We start from the raw sequence: 25,141 nt of genomic DNA on the forward strand, positions 1-25,141 counted from the left end.
GCAGGCACCAGGCAGGTGGTGGTGGTCGCATTCTGCTCAGGACAAAGGTTTAGAGCCCCTCTTGCCACAGTCCTGATCTGGCCCTCTTGCAAATGTCCTGATCTGGCTTCCCTACAATAGCTATCCAAAGGTTCTGTATGTGACAAATGCTACATCAAGTTTGGACCTGAAAATCACTTCATGGGTGCACAAATGTACCGTATTTGCTGGGTTCTCTGGGCCATGGTTGACAATCTTGTGCTTTCCATGTGCACAATTTTGTCACTGTTAAGAACTCCATTGAGCTCCGTTTTTATTTTCCTTGCATTCGACTGCGCTATGACTGTGCTACCTGTGTAAACGCCTGGAAAGGTCGGAAACATAATCCTATGGAAAATACAGATGATTAGGTGTTCTTTATGTGCAGCTACATCTCGTGGCATCAGTACCACTTAATCCAAGCCATTTAAGGCCAAGATCAAATCTCTTTGTCAACATACTTTATTTTGTGAAAACAAAATTAAGGTATCCAATAAAGTTTGCCGTGGCTTTGCTTCAAACCTGAGTGACGTGCTATGGAAAAGTAGTTACTGCTTATAAAAAGACGTTTACTGCTTGTTTTTGAATTATTAGACTGGCCAGCAGCACTAATGCATTTCTGGGTTACCGGATTTGGGGCTAAAGATTAGGAAACAAGAGTACGTGTAGAGCCAGCATTCCCTGCACTGTCTTCCTCCTCCTCATATTTATGGTTCATAGGCCAGACTTTGTGTGTACTAGCCCTGTCCATGGGCCCGGCCCTACGGGGTGGGAGGGCGGCGGAGAGATCGCGCTGTGCCTGCCCGCCCACCCGCCCACCGCGCTGGGAAACGGGGCGGGAGGGCGCCGGAAAGATTGTGCTGTGCCTGCCTGCCCGCCCGCCCACCGTGCTGGGAAACGGGGCGGGGCGCGTGCTGGGAAACGGGGCGGGACAGCACCAGGGGCGCTTAAGACGGTCCTGCCTGTCCATGGAAGGATGAGCACTTTGGAGTGGCAGTTCCCATGCACAGAGAGCAGGGATCATTTGTCAGCTGCCCTCGCTTGGTATTTAAAGAGGTAGGCTGGCTGGCTTTCTTCTGATTAGATTCACGGGAATGTCGAACTCCAGCCCATCACTTGGCACCTTCCAAGATCTTTTCTTGCAAGCCAGTCCTGTTTAGAAGTGGTCCTCTTTCCAGAAGACTAGTCAATTTCTATCCTGGGTGGGTGAGTGAATGAATGAATGGGAAGGAAGCTTCCTTTTCCTCCCTTGGAAGTGAATAGACTAAGCAAAGTTCCAAGCCTTGGAGCAGCCATCCCCAACCTTCGGCCCTCCAGATGTTTTGGACTACAATTCCCATCATCTCTGACCACTGGTCCTGTTAGCTAGGGATCATGGGAGCTGTAGGCCAAAACATCTGGAGGGCTGCAGGTTGGGGATGCCTGCCTTGGAGAAACATGTTGGAGCGATCTACCTTGGAAGGTGATGGGCTGTCCTTCGTTGGAGGTTTTTAAACAGAATAGATGGCCATCTGCCAGGGATTCTTTAGCTGTAATTCCTACATTGCAGGGGGGTTGTTTATTTATTTCACTGTTTGTTCGCACACACCCTTCAAAGCAGTTTACAAAAAAAGAAAACATTGAAATATCATTAAGAAAAATTAACAAGAATAGTAAGTTCAAAAAGTTGAAATAATAATAGGCTGAATACATATTAAAAGTCTCATCAGCTTTCTAAACATCTGGGATTAGATGGGTTGGTGGTTTGGATGAGGGCCAACAAGTTGAGTCTGAATCTTGGGAAGACTTTGTGGGCAAGCAGTTCTCAGTTCTGGGAATTGGGGAACTCACTGGTTCTGGACAAAGTTGCACTCTATCTGAAGGGACAGGTGCTTAGTTTGAGGGGTGTCACTTCCTAGATCCACCTCTGTCACTGGAGACTCATGTGACCTCTGTAGTGAGGAGTGCCTATTATTATCTCAGGGTGGTAAACCAACAAGTGCTTTCCTGGCCAATGATAGCTTAGCCACTGTGATTCATGCATAGGTAAGATCATGATTGGAATACTGTGATGTGTGTTGTTGTTGTTGTTGTTGTTGTTGTTACAGTGGTACCTTGGTTGTCGAACAGCTTAGTTGTCAAACAAATTGGCTCCCGAACTTTGCAAACCTGGAAGTGAGTGTTCTGATTTGCAAACGTTTTTTGGAATCCGAACGTCCAACACGGCTTACACGGCTTCCAACTGAGTGTGGGAAGCTCCTGCAGCCAATCAGAAGCCATGCCTTGGTTTTCGAACCATTCCGGGAGTCAAACGGACTCCCAGAATGGATTAAGTTCGACAACCAAGGTACCACTGTATTATTAACTGGCCCTTGACCCCAAGGTCCTAGGGTGTGTTACTACAATTAAAACACCATGCTAAAAACAGTTTAAAACATCCCACAATCATAGGAAGAAGGTGAGTCCTAAAAAATATACTTCCCAGGTGTCAAAAGCCAAGGTGTGTCCTCAGCATTTGCCTAATGTTGTATAATGAAGATGTCAAGACCCTCCTCTATGGGGAGGAAGTTCCACAAATTAGAGAATGCCCTCTCCTGGGCAACTACCACCCTGAGCTGCTAAGGGTTGTAGAACTACCAAGAGGGCCTCGTCTGCAGATCTTAATGCCTAAACGGGTCTGAATGGAAGCTTTCACAGGGCCAACCCACCCATAAGACAGGGTTAGGCAGCTGTCTTGGGTGTTCCACCACCAGCTTCTGTTAAGATCTTGCCAAAACCCATCAAAGCGCTCCACAATCCAGGTAAGGGAGGCTGTGGGGGCACAGCGGCATGACACATTACCGTTTGCCACAGGACACACCCCAAGCTTTCAGTTGCGAATCACACAGATAATCAAGATCCAGCCTCAGTTGCATGCTTGTGTGTTTTCAATAGTGTCCACCCACTTTTGAGCTCACACGAGTCTTTATTTAAAGCAAGGGTGGGGAACATTTTCAGCTCCTTTGTGGGCAACCTGCTGAGGAGAGTCTCAAGGGCCAGATAGCGAGGCCTGGAGGGCCACATCTGGCTGCCACTCTTGAGTTTCCCCCTTCCCTGAGTTATTGCTTTTCATTCTCATGGCATGCTGGCAGTTCTCTCTTGGGCACATGGTTTGGGAATTGGTGCTTTTTATGACACCACTTGCACGGCACGTGGGCAATCATTACTACTTCATACCGTAGTGTAAGCAAAATAACTTTGGAGGCTTGTTGTGTTGCCTTGAGGTCTTACTCGACCCAACTCCTTCAAGTGTGCTGTTTACATCACTTTCGCAGATTGGTGTGGAAATGGAGTTTTTCAAGGCCTGGTGCTCATAATTGAATTTAGAAGCCCCAGAAGAGACGGAAACGAAGTTATGAAAGAAGAGAAAAACCGCTTTTATTTTGGACCGATTCTTTCCAGTTGCAAATATATCACTTCTTTGTTCTGTTGACATAATAATTTATTTTGGAATGGGAATCTCTGCTTATTACCACCAGACTAGGAATCTCCCCAGGGTAAACAACCAGTTAAAAGGATTTGCAAAATATGCAACTTTCCTGGGCTGCTGAGTTACTTTTCTTTCTGTCGTGTTTCCAGACCTCAAGAATTTCCCAGTCTGACGAAGATAGAGAAGGCGGCTGGGACGCCTGGGGTGCTTGGAGTGATTGTTCGCGTACTTGCGGAGGAGGAGCATCCTATTCTCTAAGGAGATGCTTAAATGGCAGGTTGGTCTTTCATATTGCACTTTGAAGTCACGAATGATACAAAACAGGAAGGGGGTGGGTGGGGGGTTATTCAGAGGCCGAATCTCCAAACACAGGAGATCTGGGGTGGTTACATTAAAATCTGTTTCAGTAAAGGAAAAACTAAATAGATGCAACTAAGGTACGGTATTATTCAGTACTGGAAAATAACACAAGGGCTTACTGCAGGAGGGGGGGGGGGGACTTTTGACCCTTGAGATATTGCTGCTCTAGAGAGCCAGTGTCTAGTTGAACTACAGAACTTGTTCCCACGGTATGGCCACCAACTTAAATGGCATTAATAGACCAATTCATGGAGGACAGGGCTATTGATGGCTACTAGCCACAACAGCGATGTGCTTTCTCCATGGTTGAAGGCAGCAACGCTTCTGAAAGCCAGTTGTTGGAAGCCGCAAAAGGGGAGAGTGCTCTGGTGCTTCTTATGGTGGGATGCAGGTGGCACTGTGGTCTAAACCAGTGCTCCCCAACCTTTTTATCGCCGCAGACCAGTCAACGTTTGATAATTTTAGTGTGGCCCGCTGAGGGGGGGACGTTTATTGTTTATATTTTATTTAGATTGTTTTGATTTAATAATTTTAATTTAATTGTATTTAATGATCCTTAGGCGGCCCAGTACCAATTGATCCATGGACCGCTACCGGTCCGTGGCCCGGGGGTTGAGGACCACTGGTCTAAACCACTGAGCCTCTTGGGCTTGCTGATCAGAAGGTTGGTGGTTCAAATCCCCACGGCGGGGAGAGCTCCCATTGCTTTGTCCCAGCTCCTGCCAACCTAGCAGTTCGCAAGCACGCCAGTGAAAGTAGATAAATAGGTACTGCTGTGGCAGGAAGGTAAACAGTGTTTCCATGCGCTCTGGTTTCCATCACGGTGTTCCGTGCGCCAGTAGCGGTTTAGTCATGCTGGCCATATGACCTGGAAATCTGTCTGTGGACAAATAGCGGTTCTCTCGGCTTGAAAGCAAGATGAGCGCTGCACCCCGTAGTCACCTTTGACTGGACTTAACGGTCCAGGGGTCCTTTACCTTTTACTTTAGCTTGTTCTTTTGGCTTTCCAGAGGCATCTAGCTGGCCTTGTCTTATGGCCCTGCCTCCCGTAAGATGAGTATTTGCTCATGAATAACTGGCTTGGTGCGATTTGGAGGGCTCTTGTTGTTAATCCTGTAAATCATTTGTCAAAACAGACTGCTGGTAAACAGTATAATGCTTTATGAATAATATTTCAGAAACGTCTCAGTGAGTTGTGACTTTGCACAGATGTAAGCCTAACAGGAAAAGCTGTAACTGCTTCATCAGATAGTCATCCTTACTTAATCATCTTTTCTGTTAAATCTGAGAAGCCGTAACATATATCCAGTATTCAAGAAAATTATTTATGGGAAAGGGTAGCCTTTAAATGTTACTCTACTTGGTCATTCCTTTCAAACTTTGTTTTTTTCCAGGAACTGTGAAGGCAGGAATATTCGATATAAAACCTGCAGCAATAATGTGAGTCTCATCTGTCTTTTTGTTTGACTGCTCTAATTGCCATAAAACAATGCAGCTGTAAAGCTTCAGACATTCTACTTAATGCTTTTTGTTTTTGTTTTACAAAAGAACGACAGAGCCTTAAATGTTTATTTTTGCCTAGCAGTGATGACAAAATTTGCATGCGCTATTCCTAAACAGTTGTGCAACATGAATGCATTTTTCTTCCTATTTTGCTGCACAGGAAACAGAACTCGTTGCATTTATGTGACTCTATTCAAATAAAGTCAGCATTTAAGTCCCATTGATTTTTGATGGAAGAACGTTAAACACCTAAATGGATCAATTTGGGCTTTAAAAGTGTTTAACTTGGTCTAGATTTTGTCCCTGTGCCAAAACATGTCAAGATCACCTTCTGTAAAGCCACCCACTTAACCTGTTACTGCTCAGCAAAAACAAACACAGAAGCTAGCATGTGTTCACATACTGCATATTGATCTCCTGAAATATGAGTTATATATGACTTGCTATGTTTAACATAATGACATCATTTATTTAGTAGCATCAATGGCCCTTAACGGAGCAACTCAAGCAAAAAAAGAAAAAGGGGGGGGGGAAGCCAATTTCCTGCCCCAAGAATCATACAATCTGTGTTTCCAGAGTGGGAGAAGGTTACTCACGGGGCTCTAGACAAGTGTTTGCAGGGTCTGGAAAGTGGTAAGGCTTTTTCAGGGGAAATGTGCCTTGAAGGTGTCATGAGTTCCTAAACTCCTGAAGCTACTGAAACCAGGAGAAATGATTCCTATGCCAAAGAGATGATACAGGTGGTAGGGGGATGCAGAAACCCCTTCATTCCTCTTTGGTAGCAGTTCCAGCATGAATGATACCTAGCAAAATCGGGCACAGAGTCTCCAGTGTCTCCCCAAGGAAACCACTGCAACAGAAGTTGTGGAAAACACAGCCCAAAGTTCTAGCTCCTCCTCCTGAGATGCCTAGACAGGGAGCTGTGATCTGCATTTCTCAGACACCACATAGCATATGGAAGCCCTCAGAATAGTTTAGAGATAGTGACCGCTTGTCAGCTGGGGCATGTAGCCGAAGGTCAGGGTAGCCTACCATTGCCTTCAAAGGATTTTACAATCCTCGTTAGATTCCTGTTTAATTTTGGCTTTTTGTTGTATGTAGTTTGTTGGATTGTTACTTCTCCTCCTTTACAAAGGGTGCGTGTGCGCGATATTAGATGTAGAAACAACAGGGTCGCTAGACAGTGTTGTGCAAGGAGAAGGGGTGAAAAACAGAAAGCTCACTTTGTGCTTCATTCCAACCTGGCGCCCGGGCTCTGTGCTAACTCCACAGTTGTGCACCCTTAGCTACTCGTTTTAGAGCAAGGCTGTCTTTCTTAATGATGCAACAATAGCGTTCTTTGGTCCAAGATCTGGAAACGATCTGTGCGCCTTTGTAAATGCAGTTTGTAAAATAAACTGCTGGCGGTATTCTTCTTATCCAGGGCTAAACTGTCTGATGGTGGCTCTGTGGATTGTCTCCCACATCTTTCCCCCCCAGAATTTCGTTGCTTTTGTATAAGGTTCTGTTTTGTTTTCTAGTTGGTAAAGTGCTCTACTGATGCACATTGTTTTGGGCTCTCTTCGTCCGGAGCCAAACGTGCAAAGAGCCAGAGAGTCAGAATAGGAGACTAGAGCCAAGAATTAATCCAAAGTCAGAATCAGGAATGTGTGCTGGATTGGAGCCTGCGGGTGGGGGGAAGGATTGCGCCACAGCTAGGATAGGACTTCAAGCCAAGAGAACAAGTCTAAGCAAGATAGGAAACAAGACATAATACCAGGTTACAGGAATCAAAGCATTAGGGTGGTGTCAGGAGTCATGGAAAGTTCCACAAGGTAAAGCCAGGAAGAGGAGGAGGAAATGCAGGTTCAACAATAAAAAAGTGGCTGCTTCCTTGAGGGGCTTTGCCCCTGAAGCAGTGTTTGTACATTACCTTTTCACACACCCCAAGGATCATCGGTGGATCACTGTTCCAAACTGGAGCTGCCACCAGGGGACAAAACAGAGGTTGGGCATACTGGACGCTTGCTTCCCATACCATTACTGCTTTAAGATATACTATCAATCAAGTGACGGGTTGCCCAGGTCTCTTTGGATTACGGTTCCCATCATCCCCAAGCACCAGCCATGCTAGTGGGGACAACATCCAGAGGGCCAGAGGTCTGCCACGGCTGATCTAATGCAAAAAATGCTAGGGGTCTTGAACGAGGGACCTTGGTGACCATTTGCAGATCCTTAATGCAAACCACGGGGTGCCAAACTGGTCCATGGACCACCAGTAATCTGTGAGCTTCATTCAACTGGTCCGTGACATGTCCATATTAAATGTGCATAGAGTGATAGAATTGTAGAGTTGGAAGATACCCTAAGGATTATCTATTCCAAACCCCTTCAATGCAGGAATATGCAGATGTCCCATACGGGAATTGAACCTGTAACCTTGGCGTTGTTAGCACCATGCTCTAACCCAGGCACCCCCAAACTTCGGCCCTCCAGATGTTTTGGACTACAATTCCCATCATCCCTGAACACTGGTCCTCTTAGCTAGGGATCATGGGAGTTGTAGGCCAAAACATCTGGAGGGCCGCAGTTTGGGGGGGCCTGCTCTAACCAACTGAGCTGTTTATTTCTTCTTCTCCTTCCTTATATTGTATAATGTGGAATGAAAATTGTAAAGCATCAAAATACAAAATAAAATAAAAACAGGACTAAAAACACAATTAGACATCGTGCAGCATTTAGCAGAGCGGATGAGCCACAGTTGGTAGAAAAATCATGGAAGCGATCTGCCAAGACTGTCCGCGGGTCCCTGGGGAAAAGGGTTTGGGAACCACTGTGCTAGGAAGCTCAGCAGAAGAGGGAGCTGTTGCCTGCTGCCCTTGGGCGCCACCACTACAGATGGCCAGACAGAGGTACTGCAGCTGACTCGGCAGCTGTTGGTTAACCTAAAGGGGCGGTGAGCTGTCTGACTTTTTGCTTCACTTCTCCAGTCCAACAAGCCAGTCCCGTCACACTGCAGGAGAAGGGCCTGTACAATCTAATACTTCTCCATACCAAAATAAATAAATCATTGAACACAGAAATTCTCCTTCCCTTAAAATCCTTCCCCCCCTGGCATCTGGGTTTATTCCCCCCCCCCCCCACACACACACATGGCAGCCCTTTTAAAAAATAATAATGGAATATTTAATCATATAAGCCACAGCTCTGTGGTAGAACATCTGATTTGCATGCAGAAGGACCCAAAGGGCAGACCAAAATTATATGTTATGTGGGGGATCCAAACGTTTTCTTTCAAGTAAATGCTGCCTTCATGGCTCCCACTCAGAGAAGTGGGACCCAGGGAGGGTTGTATTAGCCCACTTCACTTGTGATATTGAAATTTATTACATTTGTTTGGTGCTTTATACAGAAAACTTCTCCAAGCGACTTAAGCTAAATGCAGATAACTATTTAAATTTTTTTTTTAAAAAAAACCAACAATTAAAAAATGTACAATACAGTGGTACCTTGCTTCTCAAGCGCCTTGGTACTCAAACAAATTGGAACCCAAACACCACAAACCTGGAAGTAAGTGTTCCGGTTAGTGAACTTTTTTCGGAAGCCGAAGATGCTCCGTTTTGAGTGCCACACTTCTGTTTTGAGTGTTACGCTGAAGTCTGTCTGTTTTTGCTTTTTTGCTTTTTGTTTTTGCGGCTTTTTTTGTTTTATTTTTGTGACTCTGTGGAACCCAGTTCAGCTACTGATTGATTGATTGATTGTGTGACTGGAGTACATGGTTTATTGCTTTCATTTTATGGATCAGTGGTCTCTTTAGATAGTAAAATTCATGTTAAGTTGCTGTTTTAGGGGTTGTTTTTAAAAGCCTGGATTAGGTTAATCCATTTTGCATTACTTTCAATGGGAAAGCGCGCCTTGGTTTTGGAACGCTTTGGTTTTGTACCTAAAATGCTGGTCCTATAACACGATGAGAAGGACAAGCCCTTCCTTACTCCGCTAAAAGATCACCGTAGAGGCCTGTCACCTGAAAACTGATAATGATTGCCCCATGAGCATCTCCCAGGGAGAGCACTGCTCAGAAGGGAATGGGGAATATCACTGCAAAAGCCTATTGTCTTTTGGCCGCCCTCTGCACCTCCTGTGGGTGAGGCACACAGAGATTTCTCAGCCAAGTTGCTTTCCGGATCAAAGCTGCTTCCCTCCACCCCAGCTGGGGAAATACAGGGCATACGTAATTTTTTGATTGGAAAACAGCACCAGAGCGAAGAGTTAAATGCCTCCTTCCCCGCTGTTTCTGTGCCCCACTCAGATTAACTGCGCTCTCCATCCCCCCATTCCATCCATCTCTCTCTCCCCCCCCCCCCGCCTTAGTCTACATCTCCCCTAGATTCTGGAATTACACCAGACAGTGAATATACACTTCAAAAATATTTTGGCACTCCAGTTTTATAATGCTGTTTTATTGCTTTGTGCATTAGCTGCCTTGACATTTTTTTAAAACAACAACAACAACAACAACAACACAGGCTTTAAATAAATAACAATGAGAACTAGAAACTTTTAAACTTTTAAAACTTTTAAAAAGGTTTAAAGGTTCTTAGAACGTTGAAATCTCCAGCCCGTGTTACATCCAGTGACTTTTCTGCAGCTCGATGGGAATCATGGCACAAACTCAGCACTTGCTTATAAATATAGTGTGTGTTTCCTGGACTCGGTGGTGGATTACCGTTCTAAAATATGACTGTTACACCCTCCAGTGGGAGGTTCTGCTTAGTGGATGTATTGAATCATTTTAATCTCTCATAAAACTAGCCAGCTCCTCGCCCACTTTTATAAAAGCTGGCTGGTGCCAAATGGCTTCTCCACCAAGACAGCACACAAGTCTTGTAAAAAAAAGACTGTTGAGTTGCTACGGTCTTCCCTCCTCCTTTTTCCTTGGATGGGTTTTGGAAGGGTTGAGCCACATAATGGAGCAAACCGCTGGCATCTACCAATGGAACAAACACTTGGGTGAGTCAAGTCCTGCAGATGAAAAAAAAAACCCTCATATCGGATACAATTCCTAATTGCTCCCTCTTTTTGCAAATAAGCCCACCTGTCTTGTTCCATTTCATCCTGCTTTGCCATCTGTGTATTACATTTAATTCTGAGTTGTCTGATACACTCTCAGGCCAAGATCATGGGCAAGACACAAAAATCACACATGTTCGGCATATGAATATATATATATATATATATATATATATATATATATATGGAATTCTTTCATGACAATGGAACTATGCCATGCCCAAGGAACCCATATTTCCTACAAGACAGGGTGTATGTGCAGTTTGTTCCAGCCTTGATGATGATGATGATAATAATAAATTTTATTTATACCCCGCCCTCCCTGGCCAAGAAAACAAAAAAAAAACCATAAACAACAACAACAACAACAACAACAACAAAAGTTGATTAAAATATAAGTTAGAATACAGTTTAAAATGCAGCCTCGTTTTAGTGGTAGCCTATAGATCAAAGCCATAAGGGGAGAAAACGTCAAATATTCACCGGGGCCCAACTATCCACGCTGGTCCTACATGGGCCAGCAAAAAGAGCCGAGGGAAAATTTATATACAAATCCCATATAAGCGGTTCTATTAAAAAAATAAAAATGAGAGGGGGGGGGTTAGACTGAGTCCAGCCCAAAGGCAACAACTCCATCTTGCAGGCCCTGCGGAAAGATGTCAAATCTTGCAGGGCCCTGATCTCCTCGGTAGGGTGTTCCACCAGGCTGGGGCCAGAGCTGAAAAGGCCCTGGCCCTGGTTGAGGCAAATCTATCCTCCTTGGGGCTCGGGACTTCCAAAGTGTTGTTATTTAAAACCGGCATAACCAGGTTCTGGGGAATTGCTGGGGAATGACCTGAGTGGAGGCCATCAGACACCGACCTCAGCAGTAAGGACCAGCTCATCACATGAACACACACATACACACGCACACACGTGTGTTTTTTTTTCTGAATCATGCCATTGGCCCATCTAACTCAGTATTGTTTAAATTAACTGGCAGCATCTCTTCAGGGTTTCAGACAGGATTTCCTCACTCCTACCTGGAGATGTCAGATACTGAACCCAGAACCTTCTGCATGAAAAGCAGGTACATGAAAAGCAAGACACAACCTTGATGGCAGAAAGTGAGGAGGAATTAAAGAACCTTTTAATGAGGGTGAAAGAGGAGAGCACAAAATATGGTCTGAAGCTCAACATCAAAAAAAACCTAAGATCATGGCCACTGGTCCCATCACCTCCTGGCAAATAGAAGGGGAAGAAATGGAGGCAGTGAGAGATTTTGCTTTCTTGGGTTCCATGATCACTGCAGATGGTGACAGCAGTCACGAAATTAAAAGACCCCTGCTTCTTGGGAGAAAAGCAATGACAAACCTAGACAGCATCTTAAAAAGCAGAGACATCACCTTGCCGACAAAGGTCTGTATAGTTAAAGCTATGGTTTTCCCAGTAGTGATGTATGGAAGTGAGAGCTGGTCCATCAAGAAGGCTGATCGCCGAAGAATTGATGCTTTTGAATTATGGTGCTGGAGGAGACTCTTGAGAGTCCCATGGACTGCAAGAAGATCAAACCTATCCATTCTGAAGGAAATCAGCCCTGAGTGCTCACTGGAAGGACAGATCGTGAAGCTGAGGCTCCAATACTTTGGCCACCTCATGAGAAGAGAAGACTCCCTGGAAAAGACCCTGATGTTGGGAAAGATGGAGGGCACAAGGAGAAGGGGACAACAGAGGACGAGATGGTTGGACAGTGTTCTCGAAGCTACGAACATGTGTCTGAGCAAACTGCGGAAGGCAGTGGAAGACAGGAGTGCCTGGCATGCTCTGGTCCATGGGGTCACAAAGATTCAGACATGACTAAACGACTAAACAACAACAACAACAACAACACTCCCTCTCCAGCAGCCAGCAAAGAGTGCCCCAGGGTTAGCATTGCAAGTATCCAGCCTAGTGGGTGCCCACTTGGTTTCCACCCCAGGGCCAGGGAGGGGTTCCAAAATTTTAAAAAGCATTTTTTGCAGAAAAAAACAAATGTGCTTGGTATTGCATCTACAAAGTCTGGCATGCTCCTTTTTCAAAAGCTGGAAAGCAGACCCCCCCCCCCAATAGAGGAGTATAGAAAAAACAGTAAATTAATGAGACTGTTCTGCATACATACTTTTGTAAGAAACCAGACTACAGACTTTAGGCCTTAAATATTCAAGGAATGCATTGTTATTTGTTATTATCTTCTTTGCAGTAGGTCAGGTTCTCATTTCTAGATTAGGGCCTAGGGGGTTATATGTTTTGTTCTTTATTTGGAATGCAGCACACTCTTCACAAGATGTGGCTGTTCTGTACACCTTTTGCTATACTAAAGCAGGTATGGCGTTGAAAACTAGACTATTTCTGGTCGATGCCACTTTTTCATGCATTCGCGCGTAAGTCCGGACCATCTATTTTCCACATTAAGCTGTGATTATTTTACACTGTCACACTTTTTTTTTAAATGTATGCTTTTTTAAATATTGTGTGTGTGTGTGTGTGTGTGTGTGTTTATAGTATATGAAGTGCATATATAGAGAGAAAGAGAAAGAGAAAGAGAGAGAATATGGAGAGCTCCCTAGACTCCATCAATGTTGGTGAAACTGGGAAGCTATTTCTCAAAGCCTGCACTGCCCAACCTCATTTTTTGCAGCCCCGATGCCTCCTGAACCAGCCTCGTTCTTCCATCCTAAGAGACTGCTACATTCGACTCAGAGAACAGCCCATTAATTTTAGCTGGCCTACCCATGAGTGGAATTAACACTGGACACAACTCAGAATTCCTTCTGTTTCCTTCATGTTTTTTCCTTGCTTTTAAAATTGTTTCCCTATAGCAGGTTCTCTCCATAGGAGAGAGCATGGGTTGCGGCAGGGCTAACAAGACGACCCAGGGCTTTGGGGGCGGGTCTGATATTTGGCTTTGATTGGAGGTTTGATTGTTGCTGGGGATTTTTGCTTGTTGCAATTTGTTGATTGACAGCCCTTGCTATGTTTAAGCCGAAGGAGCAGTTTGTGCTATCTCTTTGCTGCTCGCTTCGAATCTCCCGCCCACCCTCCGCTTTCTTTAGGCCCCTTTGCTTTGACCTTGCAGTGCCTGTCTAGGGGTCGCCTGTATTCAGGGGCCTGGTAGGAATTTTGCCACTTGGCTGATTGGCTGGTGTCAGGTGGTTTTTGCCTACCATACTGCAATTAGTCACAACTTGTAAGGTTGCGGTTAGTCATTGGTTGAAATAAATTGGTCGAGGGGTACGGATTTTGGCTGGGCCTGACCCTCATGTGATTGCTGCTGCCATATAGAAGTATTCCGTTAAAGGAATCCCGGGCTCCACATGTTTGTCTGTTTATCCCCGCTAGGGGTCAGGACCACGCATGAGCCTTGGGGAGCATCTGGGGAGAGGACAAAGAAGGGCTTGTGCCTCCTGACCCGTCCTCTCTCAGGGGGTGCTTACTTTCTGACTCCCCTACTAGGCTAGAGGGAGTCAGATCTGTCCCAGGCGGGAGACAGATGGCTGGGAACCAATGACTAAGCAACCATTCACATTTGATTGTATTTTAATAAAAAAGTTGTGGCCAAATTTTAATGCCAAAAACCTTAACAAAAATTATGGAGTCTGTGTGAGTTACTGGGGGGTCCTCTTGGTGCCTCGGCACGCAACCTCTTTTTAGGGAGAACAATTCAAAGTGGCAGTATGTTACCTCCTTTTCCCAGTCTTCTCCCTCTGACCACTCATCCTTGTCCCACCACCAACTTCTCAGGCTCTGAACTTTCTTGCCTTTGTGGTTCCCCATCTGGTTCCTCGCACCATTCCTCTGTGTCTTAACAGTCCATGACAGCGCATTAGTAATTTGCCCCTTAGGAATCAGTGGAAATTGTCAACTCGTCAAGCAATCCCTGCTGGGGGATTGTGGTACCTTGGCAAAAAAATGTTTGCCCACCCCCACTGTCAGCTCTTCCTAGTAACATTTTGCAAATAAGGAATTCGGTCTCAGCTTTGATTGGAATTTGCCAAAGTTACAGACTTGTGTGAGAAATACGGTAGTATATAACATTGCATAATTGATTTGTCTGCAAAGGCTGCTTCACTCCTTGATACAGTACACCCCTAAAATCCACCTAGAGAATACAAATGTCGTTTTTATTAAAACAACAAGAATCATTTTACCATGAAATTGATTTCATCTGGATTTGTAAGTGTATAAATAGTAAAGATCAGAAGAGTCAAGTGGAATAAGTAGGTCTCAGAATAATATTAATGATATTTCAATCATAAAATGGATTTGCGGTTACCAACAAAAGCGTTTTCTGGGATTATTAACCACTGCTGTTCACCTGCTTGCTTTTAAAATAAAAATATATGTATGCCTTAAGATGTTTTTATGGGTATCTCATCAAAATGAACTACATAAGCTATTCTTTTATATAGTGCCCAATGAGATTTTTCAATCTTTCTTAAGCCCTGTGTTTTATATTTCCATTTCTATATATATATATATATACGGCTACATTCTAATGCTATGATGTGCAGAATATGGAACTGTTTAAGATAATCCTTATGGGTCCTATTCATAGGGGGGGGCACACTTATTTAGGCCATTTCCACATAAATCTTACGTCCTTCTATGCCAAGAAGCCTGCTGTGCATTTGCCAACACGACTTGGCCCTCATTTAGCAAAAATAATAATAAATACTTTAAAACAAAACAAAACAAAACATTGTATTAATCCATATTTTCCACATAAACTCATACCTTGCCCTTGTGTCTTTTCAATCCCAAGCACTCATTGCATTAATTGAATAATAACAGTTAAATAATTCCTCGTTTTGCTATATGGTAATGCAGGGGCCTTTCAGTTTTTCAGGTGCTGGACCTGCCTTTATGCCTCTGAATACCAGTTGATGGGAATTGCAGGTGGGCAGAGTCCTATTGTGCTCATGTCCAGCTTGTAGGCATCTGGCCAGCCAATGGGAGAACAGGATGCCGTACTAGGTGGACCCTTGGCCTGATCCAGCAGGACTTTTGCATTCTTTAACCCCAGCCTGCAACCTGGGGCTGACCTTAAATTAGCAATTGGGTAAACTCAGTATCTCTGAAGCAAGAACTGCATTGTCTTTACATGATGCCAAACATGTAGCAGCAACAGATATAAGAAGCCAGTGATTTCCCTTCTGACGTGTACTTGTCACAATCGGGTCTGCTTAAATTCTCTTGCAGTTTAGTTTTTACGGAATGCTATGTTGCTCATGTAATCCTATTTAAATTACTGTACGGTGGTACCTCGGCTTACGAAGGCGATCCGTTCCGCGGCGCTCTTCGTAAGTCGAAACCTTCGGATGTCGAAGCGTCCATTTTGCGCATGCGCTAAGCGCGATTTTGCGCTTTGCACATGTGCAGACCACGTGCACTGCTTCTGCGCAGGCACAGAACGCGCATGCGGCGAAAATACTTCCGGGTTTACTGACTTCGTGAGTCGAAACCTTCGGAAGTCGAGGTACCACTGTACTTTTCCTTGTATAAGACGAGGGTTTTTTAAAACTATGAAATAATGTTTAAAAACAGTCTTATACACGGATAGTGCATGGGGGGAACGAGTGATTGGTTGCAGCCGCGAGTAGGAGCTTGTCAGCGGCGATTTGGTGGGTGATTAGTGGCTGCTGTTGGTGAGCAGGCACACGCTTGTTGTCTTCAGCGGCGTTTGTCAGTTGGATTAGTAATTTTCGGCATTCCCACCCCCAAAAAGCTCAACAACCATGGGCAATTCCCCCCTCCCCTCTCCCCCCATTTTCTTAAATTTGAGTCCCCCAAAATAGGGGTCATCTTATACATGGGGGGGGGGCGTGTTATAGATGGAAAAATATTGATACATAAATTACATAATGTATGCAACTGTTTATGTAACCTACACAACTGACATTCATTTCAATTTAAAGGAAACATCAAAACAGTGTACAGTGGTACCTCGAGTTACAAACGCCTCAGGTTACAAACACATCAGGTTACAAACTCCGCTAACCTGGAAGAGTTACCTCGAGTTGAGAACTTTGCCCCAGGAAGAGAACAGAAATCGTGTGCTGGCGGCGTAGCGGCAGCACAAGGCCCCATTAGCGAAAGCACACTTCTAGTTAAGAACATTTTCAGGTTAAGAACGGACCTCCAGAACAAATTAAGTTCATAACTAGAGGTGCCACTGTAAAAACAATTGCGCATCATTTGCAGACTTGAAAACATAAACAATGCAAGGTTCTCTCTGACAACCCACTTGTACTTTCCCAAGTATCCATATCCTGACCTTATTGTTCATTGCTCTCCACTCGCCAGTTCCGACAACGCTTGAAGCACCTAGGCCACCTCCCTTCATCCAACGTGGGCCCTAAACTGGATCATCTAGCTCCTATTTCCTGATCTCTGCTCCCCCCCCCCAAATCTACTCATAGTGCCATGCTAGACCTGACATAAAACGAAGACACATTTTTTAACATCAAGGGAAATAATGGGATTTTGCTTACTTGGTCAAGCTTGCAAGCTTTATAAATATGAAAGAAAGAAGGCAGCAATGTGAATTATTTATACAGGAGTTTATTTTTTCACTGTTGTAATGACCAAGTAAAAGAGGCAATTCAGCAGCATGCAGTGTTAGGAGTAATTTGAGTAAAGTAAGTCTATTAGCATGTGTGTGTCCCCCCCCCCTGTCTTATTTCTCATGTCACTCCCTTTTGATTTATGAAGAATCTGCAACGGCTGACTTTGTGGTTACTTAAGTCCCACAATATTAAATTGTTACAGATTATACTTGGCTAAACTATATATATTTATGTTGATTGCTTTATTGCATGCAACTGGTCTAAAATACCAGATCAGAGAATTATGGTATATTGTTAGCTAACCTAAGCGACAAACAAATAAATAATGGCAAAAAAAAGTTGAAGGGATTATTCATAAGCAATACATGATGGTGGTTTTTTGAAGTCATTTCTATCCTTCCCTTGCTATATGTCAGGCATCGGCAAACTCAGCCCTCCAGATGTTTTGGGACTACAACTCCCATCATCCATAGCTAACTGGACCAGTGGTCAGGGATGATGGGAATTGTAGTCCCAAAACATCTGGAGGGCCAGAGTTTGCCTATGCCTAGGCTACAGTCTTATATACATTTTACTGAAAAGTAAGTTTCACTGAGCTCAGTAAACAGAGCCGTCTTAAGCATATCGGGCGCCTGGGCGCCGTGGTGCGACAATCCCTCCGGCGCAGCCCCCCCCCGCCCCGTTTCCCAGCACGAATGGCTGGCGGGCGCTTCGTGCAGCGCGGCGCGCGCCCCCGGCGCACTGCGCCCCCCAGCCCTACCCTAGGGCCGGCCCTGTCAGTAAAAGTTGCTTCTGAGTAGACCTGCCTTGGAGTGCTCTATCAGTCAGGAAAAGAATAATATACACTCCAACCTTATAGATGCCTGCTCAACTGTAAGTCCAGTTTGGTTAAATGAGGCTTGCTTGCGGGTAAACAGGAGAGTAAAAATGCAGCTGTAGTTGTGGAATGAGACGTTTGATTTGGAGGAAAACCTTGTTCTCCTTTTCTTTCCAGGACTGCCCTTCAGATGCTGGTGATTTTCGAGCTCAGCAGTGTTCAGCCTACAATGACGTCAAGTACCATGGGCATTTTTATGCATGGATCCCCGTCTATGATGATTCCGGTTCTCCATGTGCCCTCAAGTGCCAAGCTTTGGGGAAACCCTTGGTGGTGGAGCTTGCCCCCAAAGTTCTGGATGGTACTCGTTGCAATGCCAAATCTCTGGATATGTGCATCAGTGGCATATGCCAGGTACGGCAGCATTTACCTACTTGATTACTTGTTTATTTAATACCCTGCAGTACAGCACGCATCTTCAGAAGATCCTGCCACAACAGATTTGCCTGCTGGCAAAAGGAAGGCATTTTTATAGGGTGAACACAGGTGGAAAGCCCACTGTGGTCAACTTTGGCTAAGGATAGGGGAGAAATTGGATTCAGTTCACAGATAAAGGCCAGCTTAATTAATCCTCCCTTTGCGAAGCACACAAACCGAAACACAGCCGTCCTTTGGAATTCGCACTTTTTGCAGTGCGGTTCCTCCCACCGAGTAATGTGTACAGAAACACGTGTGCTCATGTCACATGCTCGTGTAAATGCAGGTGTTAGTGAAAACAGCATGCAAAGATACATTATATTTGGGGGAAATTGTATATTAGGTGAAACTGCGTACAAAAATGTGTATATTGTCACTAATATGCTGGTGTGCCCAACTGTGCTGGTAGAACATTTGACTGCTGGACCAAACAGTATCTCACTGCATGTTGCTGCAATCCAGAAGCTTCCGTTATCGGCCGCTGGATCAAGCCCCCAAATGACTGCAGGGAGCTGGATATGGTGACTACCTGCCTCAGGTCGGCTTCAGGTATAGCTGCCTACTGGTGTCACCAGGCCCTTGCGCACTCCAACTGCAGTATTTTGTAGAATGCAATTCTCTCCTTAAAGCAGGGCGTTTATTCCTGTTCGGATGGCTGTGCAGCTTGCAGTGTGGCCTGTTGGGTTTTGTGTGTGTGACATGTTTCCTCCCCTTACGTCTAGACTAATTTGTGAACCTTTGGAAGCGTTCGATAGTTTAAAAATTGTGTGCGGCGCTGGGTGCTCCAGGGAACACCTCAAACCTGACAGGTAGTAATAGAGCGGTAGCGACTTGGCTGCAAGTATTCCTAAACGCAGTTGTTGTGATTACCTCGTGTTCCTATGGAGCAAGCTTCTTCTCTTGCATGTTAAAATTAGCAGTTCCAGGAAACAGGTGTTTTAAGCATCAAGGGAACAGGATCTAGAGATATTCTGGGATTCTATGAAAGTTTTGTTCTTTGGTATATGGCGGGGACAAGTCCAGCTCTCCAGGGGAAAAATGTGGGATTTGTGGTCCAACTCAGTATGGCAATTCTCACATTCTTAAGAGGAATCTATTTTTTTTTACTTGGGGGCCAGAGTGGCAATTCTAAAGCGAGCAGTAGCCACTCCAATATCTCATCCTGTCTCTTCCTCATGGCCATCCCTCGTCCCACTCACATAGGTAGGTTATTGCTCTTAAAGACACATTATTGTTTTCTCGTTTTAATCAACATTTTATTTCTCTTTCCAAAATGCATAAAACTCGAGCTCTTAGGTCAGTAAACAGGACTCAGCTTTTTAATCCTTGTTTCAAGAATAGAACAGGGGGAAGAAAAATACTCCACTGGGTTTTATCCACTGCTAGTCCTACTCAGAGGAGACCCACTGAAGTTATTGGACGTGACTAACAGGTTCATTAACTTCTATGGCTCTACTCTGAGAATAATTTAGTTGGATAGAATCCATTAAACTTTACAGTTTGGTTTAATTGCTTCTTGGGTACCATTTGTCTCCCTTGCCCTCACCATCCATGTGGGATGCTCTCTCCAAGGAAGCTTGCCTGATGCCTTCATTGCATATCTTTAGGTGCCAGGCAAAAGCATTCCTCTTCTCTCAGGCTTTTCACTAGTTAGACAATCTGTGGCTTTCTGAACTGTGGGGGAGGGGGTATTATTTTTATTAATGTATGTATGTATGCATGCATGCTGTAAACTGCCCTATGATCCTTGGATGAAAGGTGGCATAGAAAATAAATAGCTAGGTACCCTGGAAGAAAAGAAATTGCTTAAGAACACAAGAAGGGGCCTGCTGAATGAAGCCAATCTAAACCAGCATCTTGTTCTTGCAATGGCCAGTCAGATGCTTATGAGTAGTTTGTAAGCAGGACCCAAGCACATGAGCACCCTCCTCTCCTGTGGTTTACAGCAACTGGCATTCAGAAAAATCCTGTCCTCCACGTTGTCCTTCATGGATCATGTCTTTCTACCACACCATTCTATTTGTCCTTCCAGTCCAGCATTGGCTGCTGAGAATTCTCAGGGACTCAAGCACAGGCCTTTCTTATTACCGTCTGCTATATGTCCATTTGAATGGGAGATTCTAGAGATTGAACCTGGAACCTTCTATTTGCAATGCATATTGTCACTCTGAGCAGCAGCTTGGACAAGAAGGGGGCCGGCCAGTTCTGTCAGTCAAGTAGCACTGTTGACACAGGAGATTGAGATCAACTCAGGACACTGCATCATGCCCAGTCCCGTGCTGGAGACCGTCGGATTGAGGGCCTTGAGCCACAAACCCTGAATCAGGACAGCTGTGCCCTTGGAGTCTGCATGCCCCGAGAAACTGGCACTCTCCACACCACTGACTCCCATCCCAATGTCAGGCCATCAGTGTAGGCCATGGGCCTAGAGGGAATTGTCCGATAGGAGCAGGAGTACTAGGTTCCAAGCCAAAGCTCTGCCCCTTTAAGGCTATCCACTTTTCAAAGAAAAGGCAGGGCTTGGAAGGGGTGATCTGGCCAGTGGTACCTTGGGCTAAGAACTTAATTGGTTCCGGGCTGCCAGTCGCACCCTGAAAAGTACTTAATCCGAGCAGCGATCGTGCGCGAAGCTTTGATAGAGTGCTTCTTCTGCGCATGCGCGAACCGTGCAGATCGCTTCTGCGCATGCGCGCGCCGCAGAACCCAGAAGGAAACACTTCTGGGTCTGTGGAGTACTTAAACTGAAAGTACTCAAACTGAAGTGTACTTAACCCGAGGTATGACTGTATCAAAGGCTTCAGTCAAGCCTTACACTTCACTGGAGTAAGTTGTTCACTTGGAGCTTTCTATGGTGCTGAAATAATAGGCTTGCCTTGTTGATGCATGCCCTGTGGGCTTTTGTCAAGGTCGGTGCAGGACACACAGGGTTGAAGCTAGCTAAATCCTACCCACAGTATACCCATTTAAATTAATGATCCCAAATTAGTCATGTCCATTGATTTCAGTGAGTCTACTCTTAAGTAGGACTAGCATTGGCCATAACCCATGTGCTGTACCATTGATCTACAGTCTGAACCTGTTTCCCCACATTGATTCTTAATTCAATCGGCAATGACAATCCATGTGATTTTATTTATGGGATCTGCATACGATTACCATGTAAAATTGCGACACCACCCAAAAAACTCACCGCTAATGGTGGTAGGATAAAGAGCCTCACGATAGGTAGGGAATTATTATCACCAGAACAAACCAGCGAAACTGTGAAAGATCTGAGTATGTTGGTTAAATAGGAAACACTATTTTATTCAGATTTAGAGCCATACATGAAGAAGAGCAATAAATCCAGCTAAACAGGACCAGTGGGTTACTGGATATGCAGATTTGGCTATGTGGTGCCAGCAATGAATCAACCTTGAAAAACAAAATGTTTTATTATCCATGCATATAGATGCAGAATTTGAGGGGTGGGGGAAGAAAGCCACATTCCAAGTTTGCCAACCTTGATGGTGCCCCATTAGCCAAGGGGACTTTCTCCTCTCCCTCTTGGTTTTTATACGGGAATGAATTTATGTAGGATGTGTATGGTTTTGCAATTAGTCTCCTCTCCACAAAGTAGCTACTGCTTTATTAAATGCAGGAACGTGCACAACTCAAAAAACACTTGACATGGTTGATGTGCAGAGTAGGTGTGCACTCAGGGAAAAAGTGAGACATTTGGCAAAAGCCTAGCGTTGGGATTACGACAACCTTACTATGTATTGCACAGGGTTTTTATGTGATTTTAATGTGTTCTTCACTCATACCTACCAATCATTCTGGCACGCAGTAGTTCAGCCGCTTCTCTTAAAAGCCAGCATGTCGCACCTAAGGAGAAAGCACCCTCCCTTCTTGCCATTTCCCCTTCTGTCATTTTTAGAATAGGAAAAACAATGTCTCTACTGGCATTTGGCAAATGCAGATTCCTTTATGTTTGCTTCTATATTTATAGCATCTTTCCTAAGTGAAGGAGGGCGCAGCATTCTGTGTTGTGCGGAGAAGCACTTACATTTAGTCTCTACTATTTTGACTTTGGAGTGGCAGCCAGCTGGGCAAAGCACAGAGTGTGCTGGGCCCTGTCTCTGGAATTCTTAGAGAGCTCCATTACACCTTCAGTGACTAGTAGGAGGTTTCTCTCCTAAGGAGCCAAGAGTTCTATTTACTGAAAAGAATTTACTTGACCTGTTCATTAGTTTGGGGAGTATTTACTGGAAGCTGGGGAAGCATTCAAGACAGAGAACACGTCCCATTAACACATGTTAAACACATGTCAAAAGCCTTATTGAAATCAAGATACAGTTGTACCTCGAAAGTAGAACGGAATCCGTTCCGGAAGTCCGTTTGACTTCCAAAACATTTGGAAACCAAGGCGTGGCTTCTGATTGGCTGCAGGAAGTTCCTGCAGCTAATCGGAAGCTGCAGAAGCCCCATTGGACGTCCGGCTTCCATAGAACGTTCGCAAACTGGAACACTCACTTCTGGGTTTGCGGCGTCCGGGAGTCTAAACGTTCAAGTTGCAAGGCGTTCATCAACCAAGGTACAACTGTATACTATGTCCACAGCATTCCCCTGATCCACCAAGTTTGTAACTCTATAAAAAAAAAAAGGAAAGAGATTTGTCTGTCATGAGGTTTTTTGTTTTTCTTTTACAGAAACCCATGCTGGGTCTTATTACGGTAATCACAAGAATCCTTTTCTAAGTTGTCAGGGGATTGTTGCGGCTATTCCCGAGTAAAGACGCTACAGTCCGTTCTGTCTTTAATGGTTTTATTGTGCATACTATTTACAGTGCAGAGATAGCAGAAAACATTACCTCCTAGACACTCGCAGAATCCGGCAATGGCGCCCTTCTGCTTCGGGGCCAGCATAAAAGCTTGGGCACCCCGAAACGCCACCCTCTAACCTTGCGTTTGGGCGCGCGCCTCAATTCGGGTGCCGGAAGCAGCTGTGCTCCCTCTTCCACTTGTTGGCTAGGGCAGTGCGGAGGCTCTGATACATCGCTGAGCCGTCCCTCCTCCATTCCGCTCCACTCCTCATTCCCCCCGCCTGACCTGCTGCTCCCTCTCTCGCTGGGCGAAGTGCTGGTCAGGATGATGGGGGGGGGAGGCTCCCTATAGGGAGTCCCCCTGACATAAGTGCTCACACTTGATTGCCTGTTCTATAACCTTTCCTGGTATTGACGTCAAGCTCATTGGTCAGTTTTCTTTTTGAAGATGGGGACAAAAATTGCCTGCCTCCAGTCTGTAGTGACCTCACCTGTTCTCCGAGAATTCTCAAATATTATAGACAGGGGCTCTGAGATTACGTATGCAAGCTTCCTTAGTACCCTTGGGTGCAGCTCATCAGTCCCTAATTTGAATTCATTTAAAAGTAGCTAGGTGTTCCCTTACCACCTCTCTTTTTCCTATCTTGGGCTGCAGTTTCCCTTCTTGCATCATTTATTCTATTATGCTGGTTCTGCTTCAACAAGACTGGAATCATAGAATCATAGAGTTGGAAGAGACCACAAGGGCCATCCAGTCCAACCCCCTGCCAAGCAGGAAACACCATCAAAGCATTATTGACATATGCTTGTCAAGCCTCTGCTTAAAGACCTCCAAAGAAGGAGACTCCACCAGACTCCTTGGTAGCAAATTCCACTGCCGAACAGCTCTTACTCTCAGGAAGTTCTTCCTAATGTTTAGGTGGAATCTTCTTTCTTGAAGTTTGAATCCATTGCTCCGTGTCCGCTTCTCTGGAGCAGCAGAAAACAATCTTTCTCCCTCCTGGATCTTCTATAAGCTTGTGTTTTTGTTTAGTCTTTAGCAATACTTTTTACAAGTTTTCCCAGGACATACATTAAGCTAACTGGCCTGTTATTTCCTGGATCCCTTCTTAGGTTCTGAGACAGGACCTACCCTACAGAAGCCATGCTGCTTCTGCAATATGACTGTCATAAGATACCACTTCCGGGTGCTGTTCAGCGGCTCAGCACTGTCATGGGAATGCACTACATGATCTGCCCATCTCTCATAGTTCCCTGCTGTAGGGACTGGACTTATACGTAGAGCATTTCTTGTGGCACCTATGAATTGAGGCCACAATAAAGCATATTTCGTGATTTTATGGGACCTAGCTAATGATTTTGGTTTTTTTTTAAAAAAATATCCTTTGGGGATGGCAACCCTCCTTCCAATAATAATTAAAAAGTGCCATTTGGAAGTTTTCCTAGAATCTGGCATGTTTACCTTTCCTAGTTTAGAAAGAGGCATTCAACCATCAATATTATCGTCTTTCCTGTAAAAATAATTTTTAAAATGTGGCGGCCAGCAGCTGTCATAGAGTGCAAGTCAAGCAAAAATAGAGTGCCGTCAGAATCAAGGCTTGCAAGCTCTATTCTGCTGAGCCCTGACAGCCGCTTGGCACTGGCTACTGAGAGCTTGGCGAAGATTTTTTTTTTAAAAAAGTTAACTCGTCTAAATAAACATGTTGCCTTGCCGATGCACATATAGTTGCCTTTGTACCTGGGAGCAACAAAACATTTGCTAAAGAGGAAATAGGATTTCTACCCCTCTTTCCCAGTGGCTGCTGCTTTCGCTCATTTCTTGTCTCCAAATCTTTGGCAAGTCACACAGCGACCTATCAAGCCTTTTAACACAAGCATGATTTCACTTCCATCTGTTTTCATAACATCGAAGGGTCTTCGGTAGGCTTGCTACGCATCGCTAGTTCTCCCTCCCACTCTCCATTCTGCTTCTAATAGAATGTCTTTTTTGGGGCACCGTGCGTAATTTTTTGGCACTCATCCCCATAACTCTTCTCTACCCCCCACCCCCACCCCGCCCCGTCATTTGCATTCCACTTCAC

General features: G+C 44.8%; 1 protein-coding gene across 2 annotated transcripts in view; it reads left to right on the top strand.

Moving 5' to 3' along the window:
• ADAMTSL3 (ADAMTS like 3) overlaps positions 1 to 25,141 on the top strand; it is a 266,235-nt gene that overhangs the window by 91,415 nt on the left and 149,679 nt on the right. For both annotated transcript variants that reach the window (XM_060282650.2, XM_060282648.2), the window contains exons 4-6: positions 3,616 to 3,743; positions 5,221 to 5,266; positions 17,957 to 18,193. In XM_060282650.2, coding sequence (XP_060138633.2) covers positions 3,616 to 3,743; positions 5,221 to 5,266; positions 17,957 to 18,193 — 411 coding nt within the window. The remainder of the gene's footprint in view (positions 1 to 3,615; positions 3,744 to 5,220; positions 5,267 to 17,956; positions 18,194 to 25,141) is intronic.

Source organism: Zootoca vivipara, chromosome 13 (assembly GCF_965207765.1).
Source record: "Zootoca vivipara chromosome 13, rZooViv2.hap1.1, whole genome shotgun sequence".
Taxonomy (NCBI): Eukaryota; Metazoa; Chordata; class Lepidosauria; order Squamata; family Lacertidae; genus Zootoca; species Zootoca vivipara.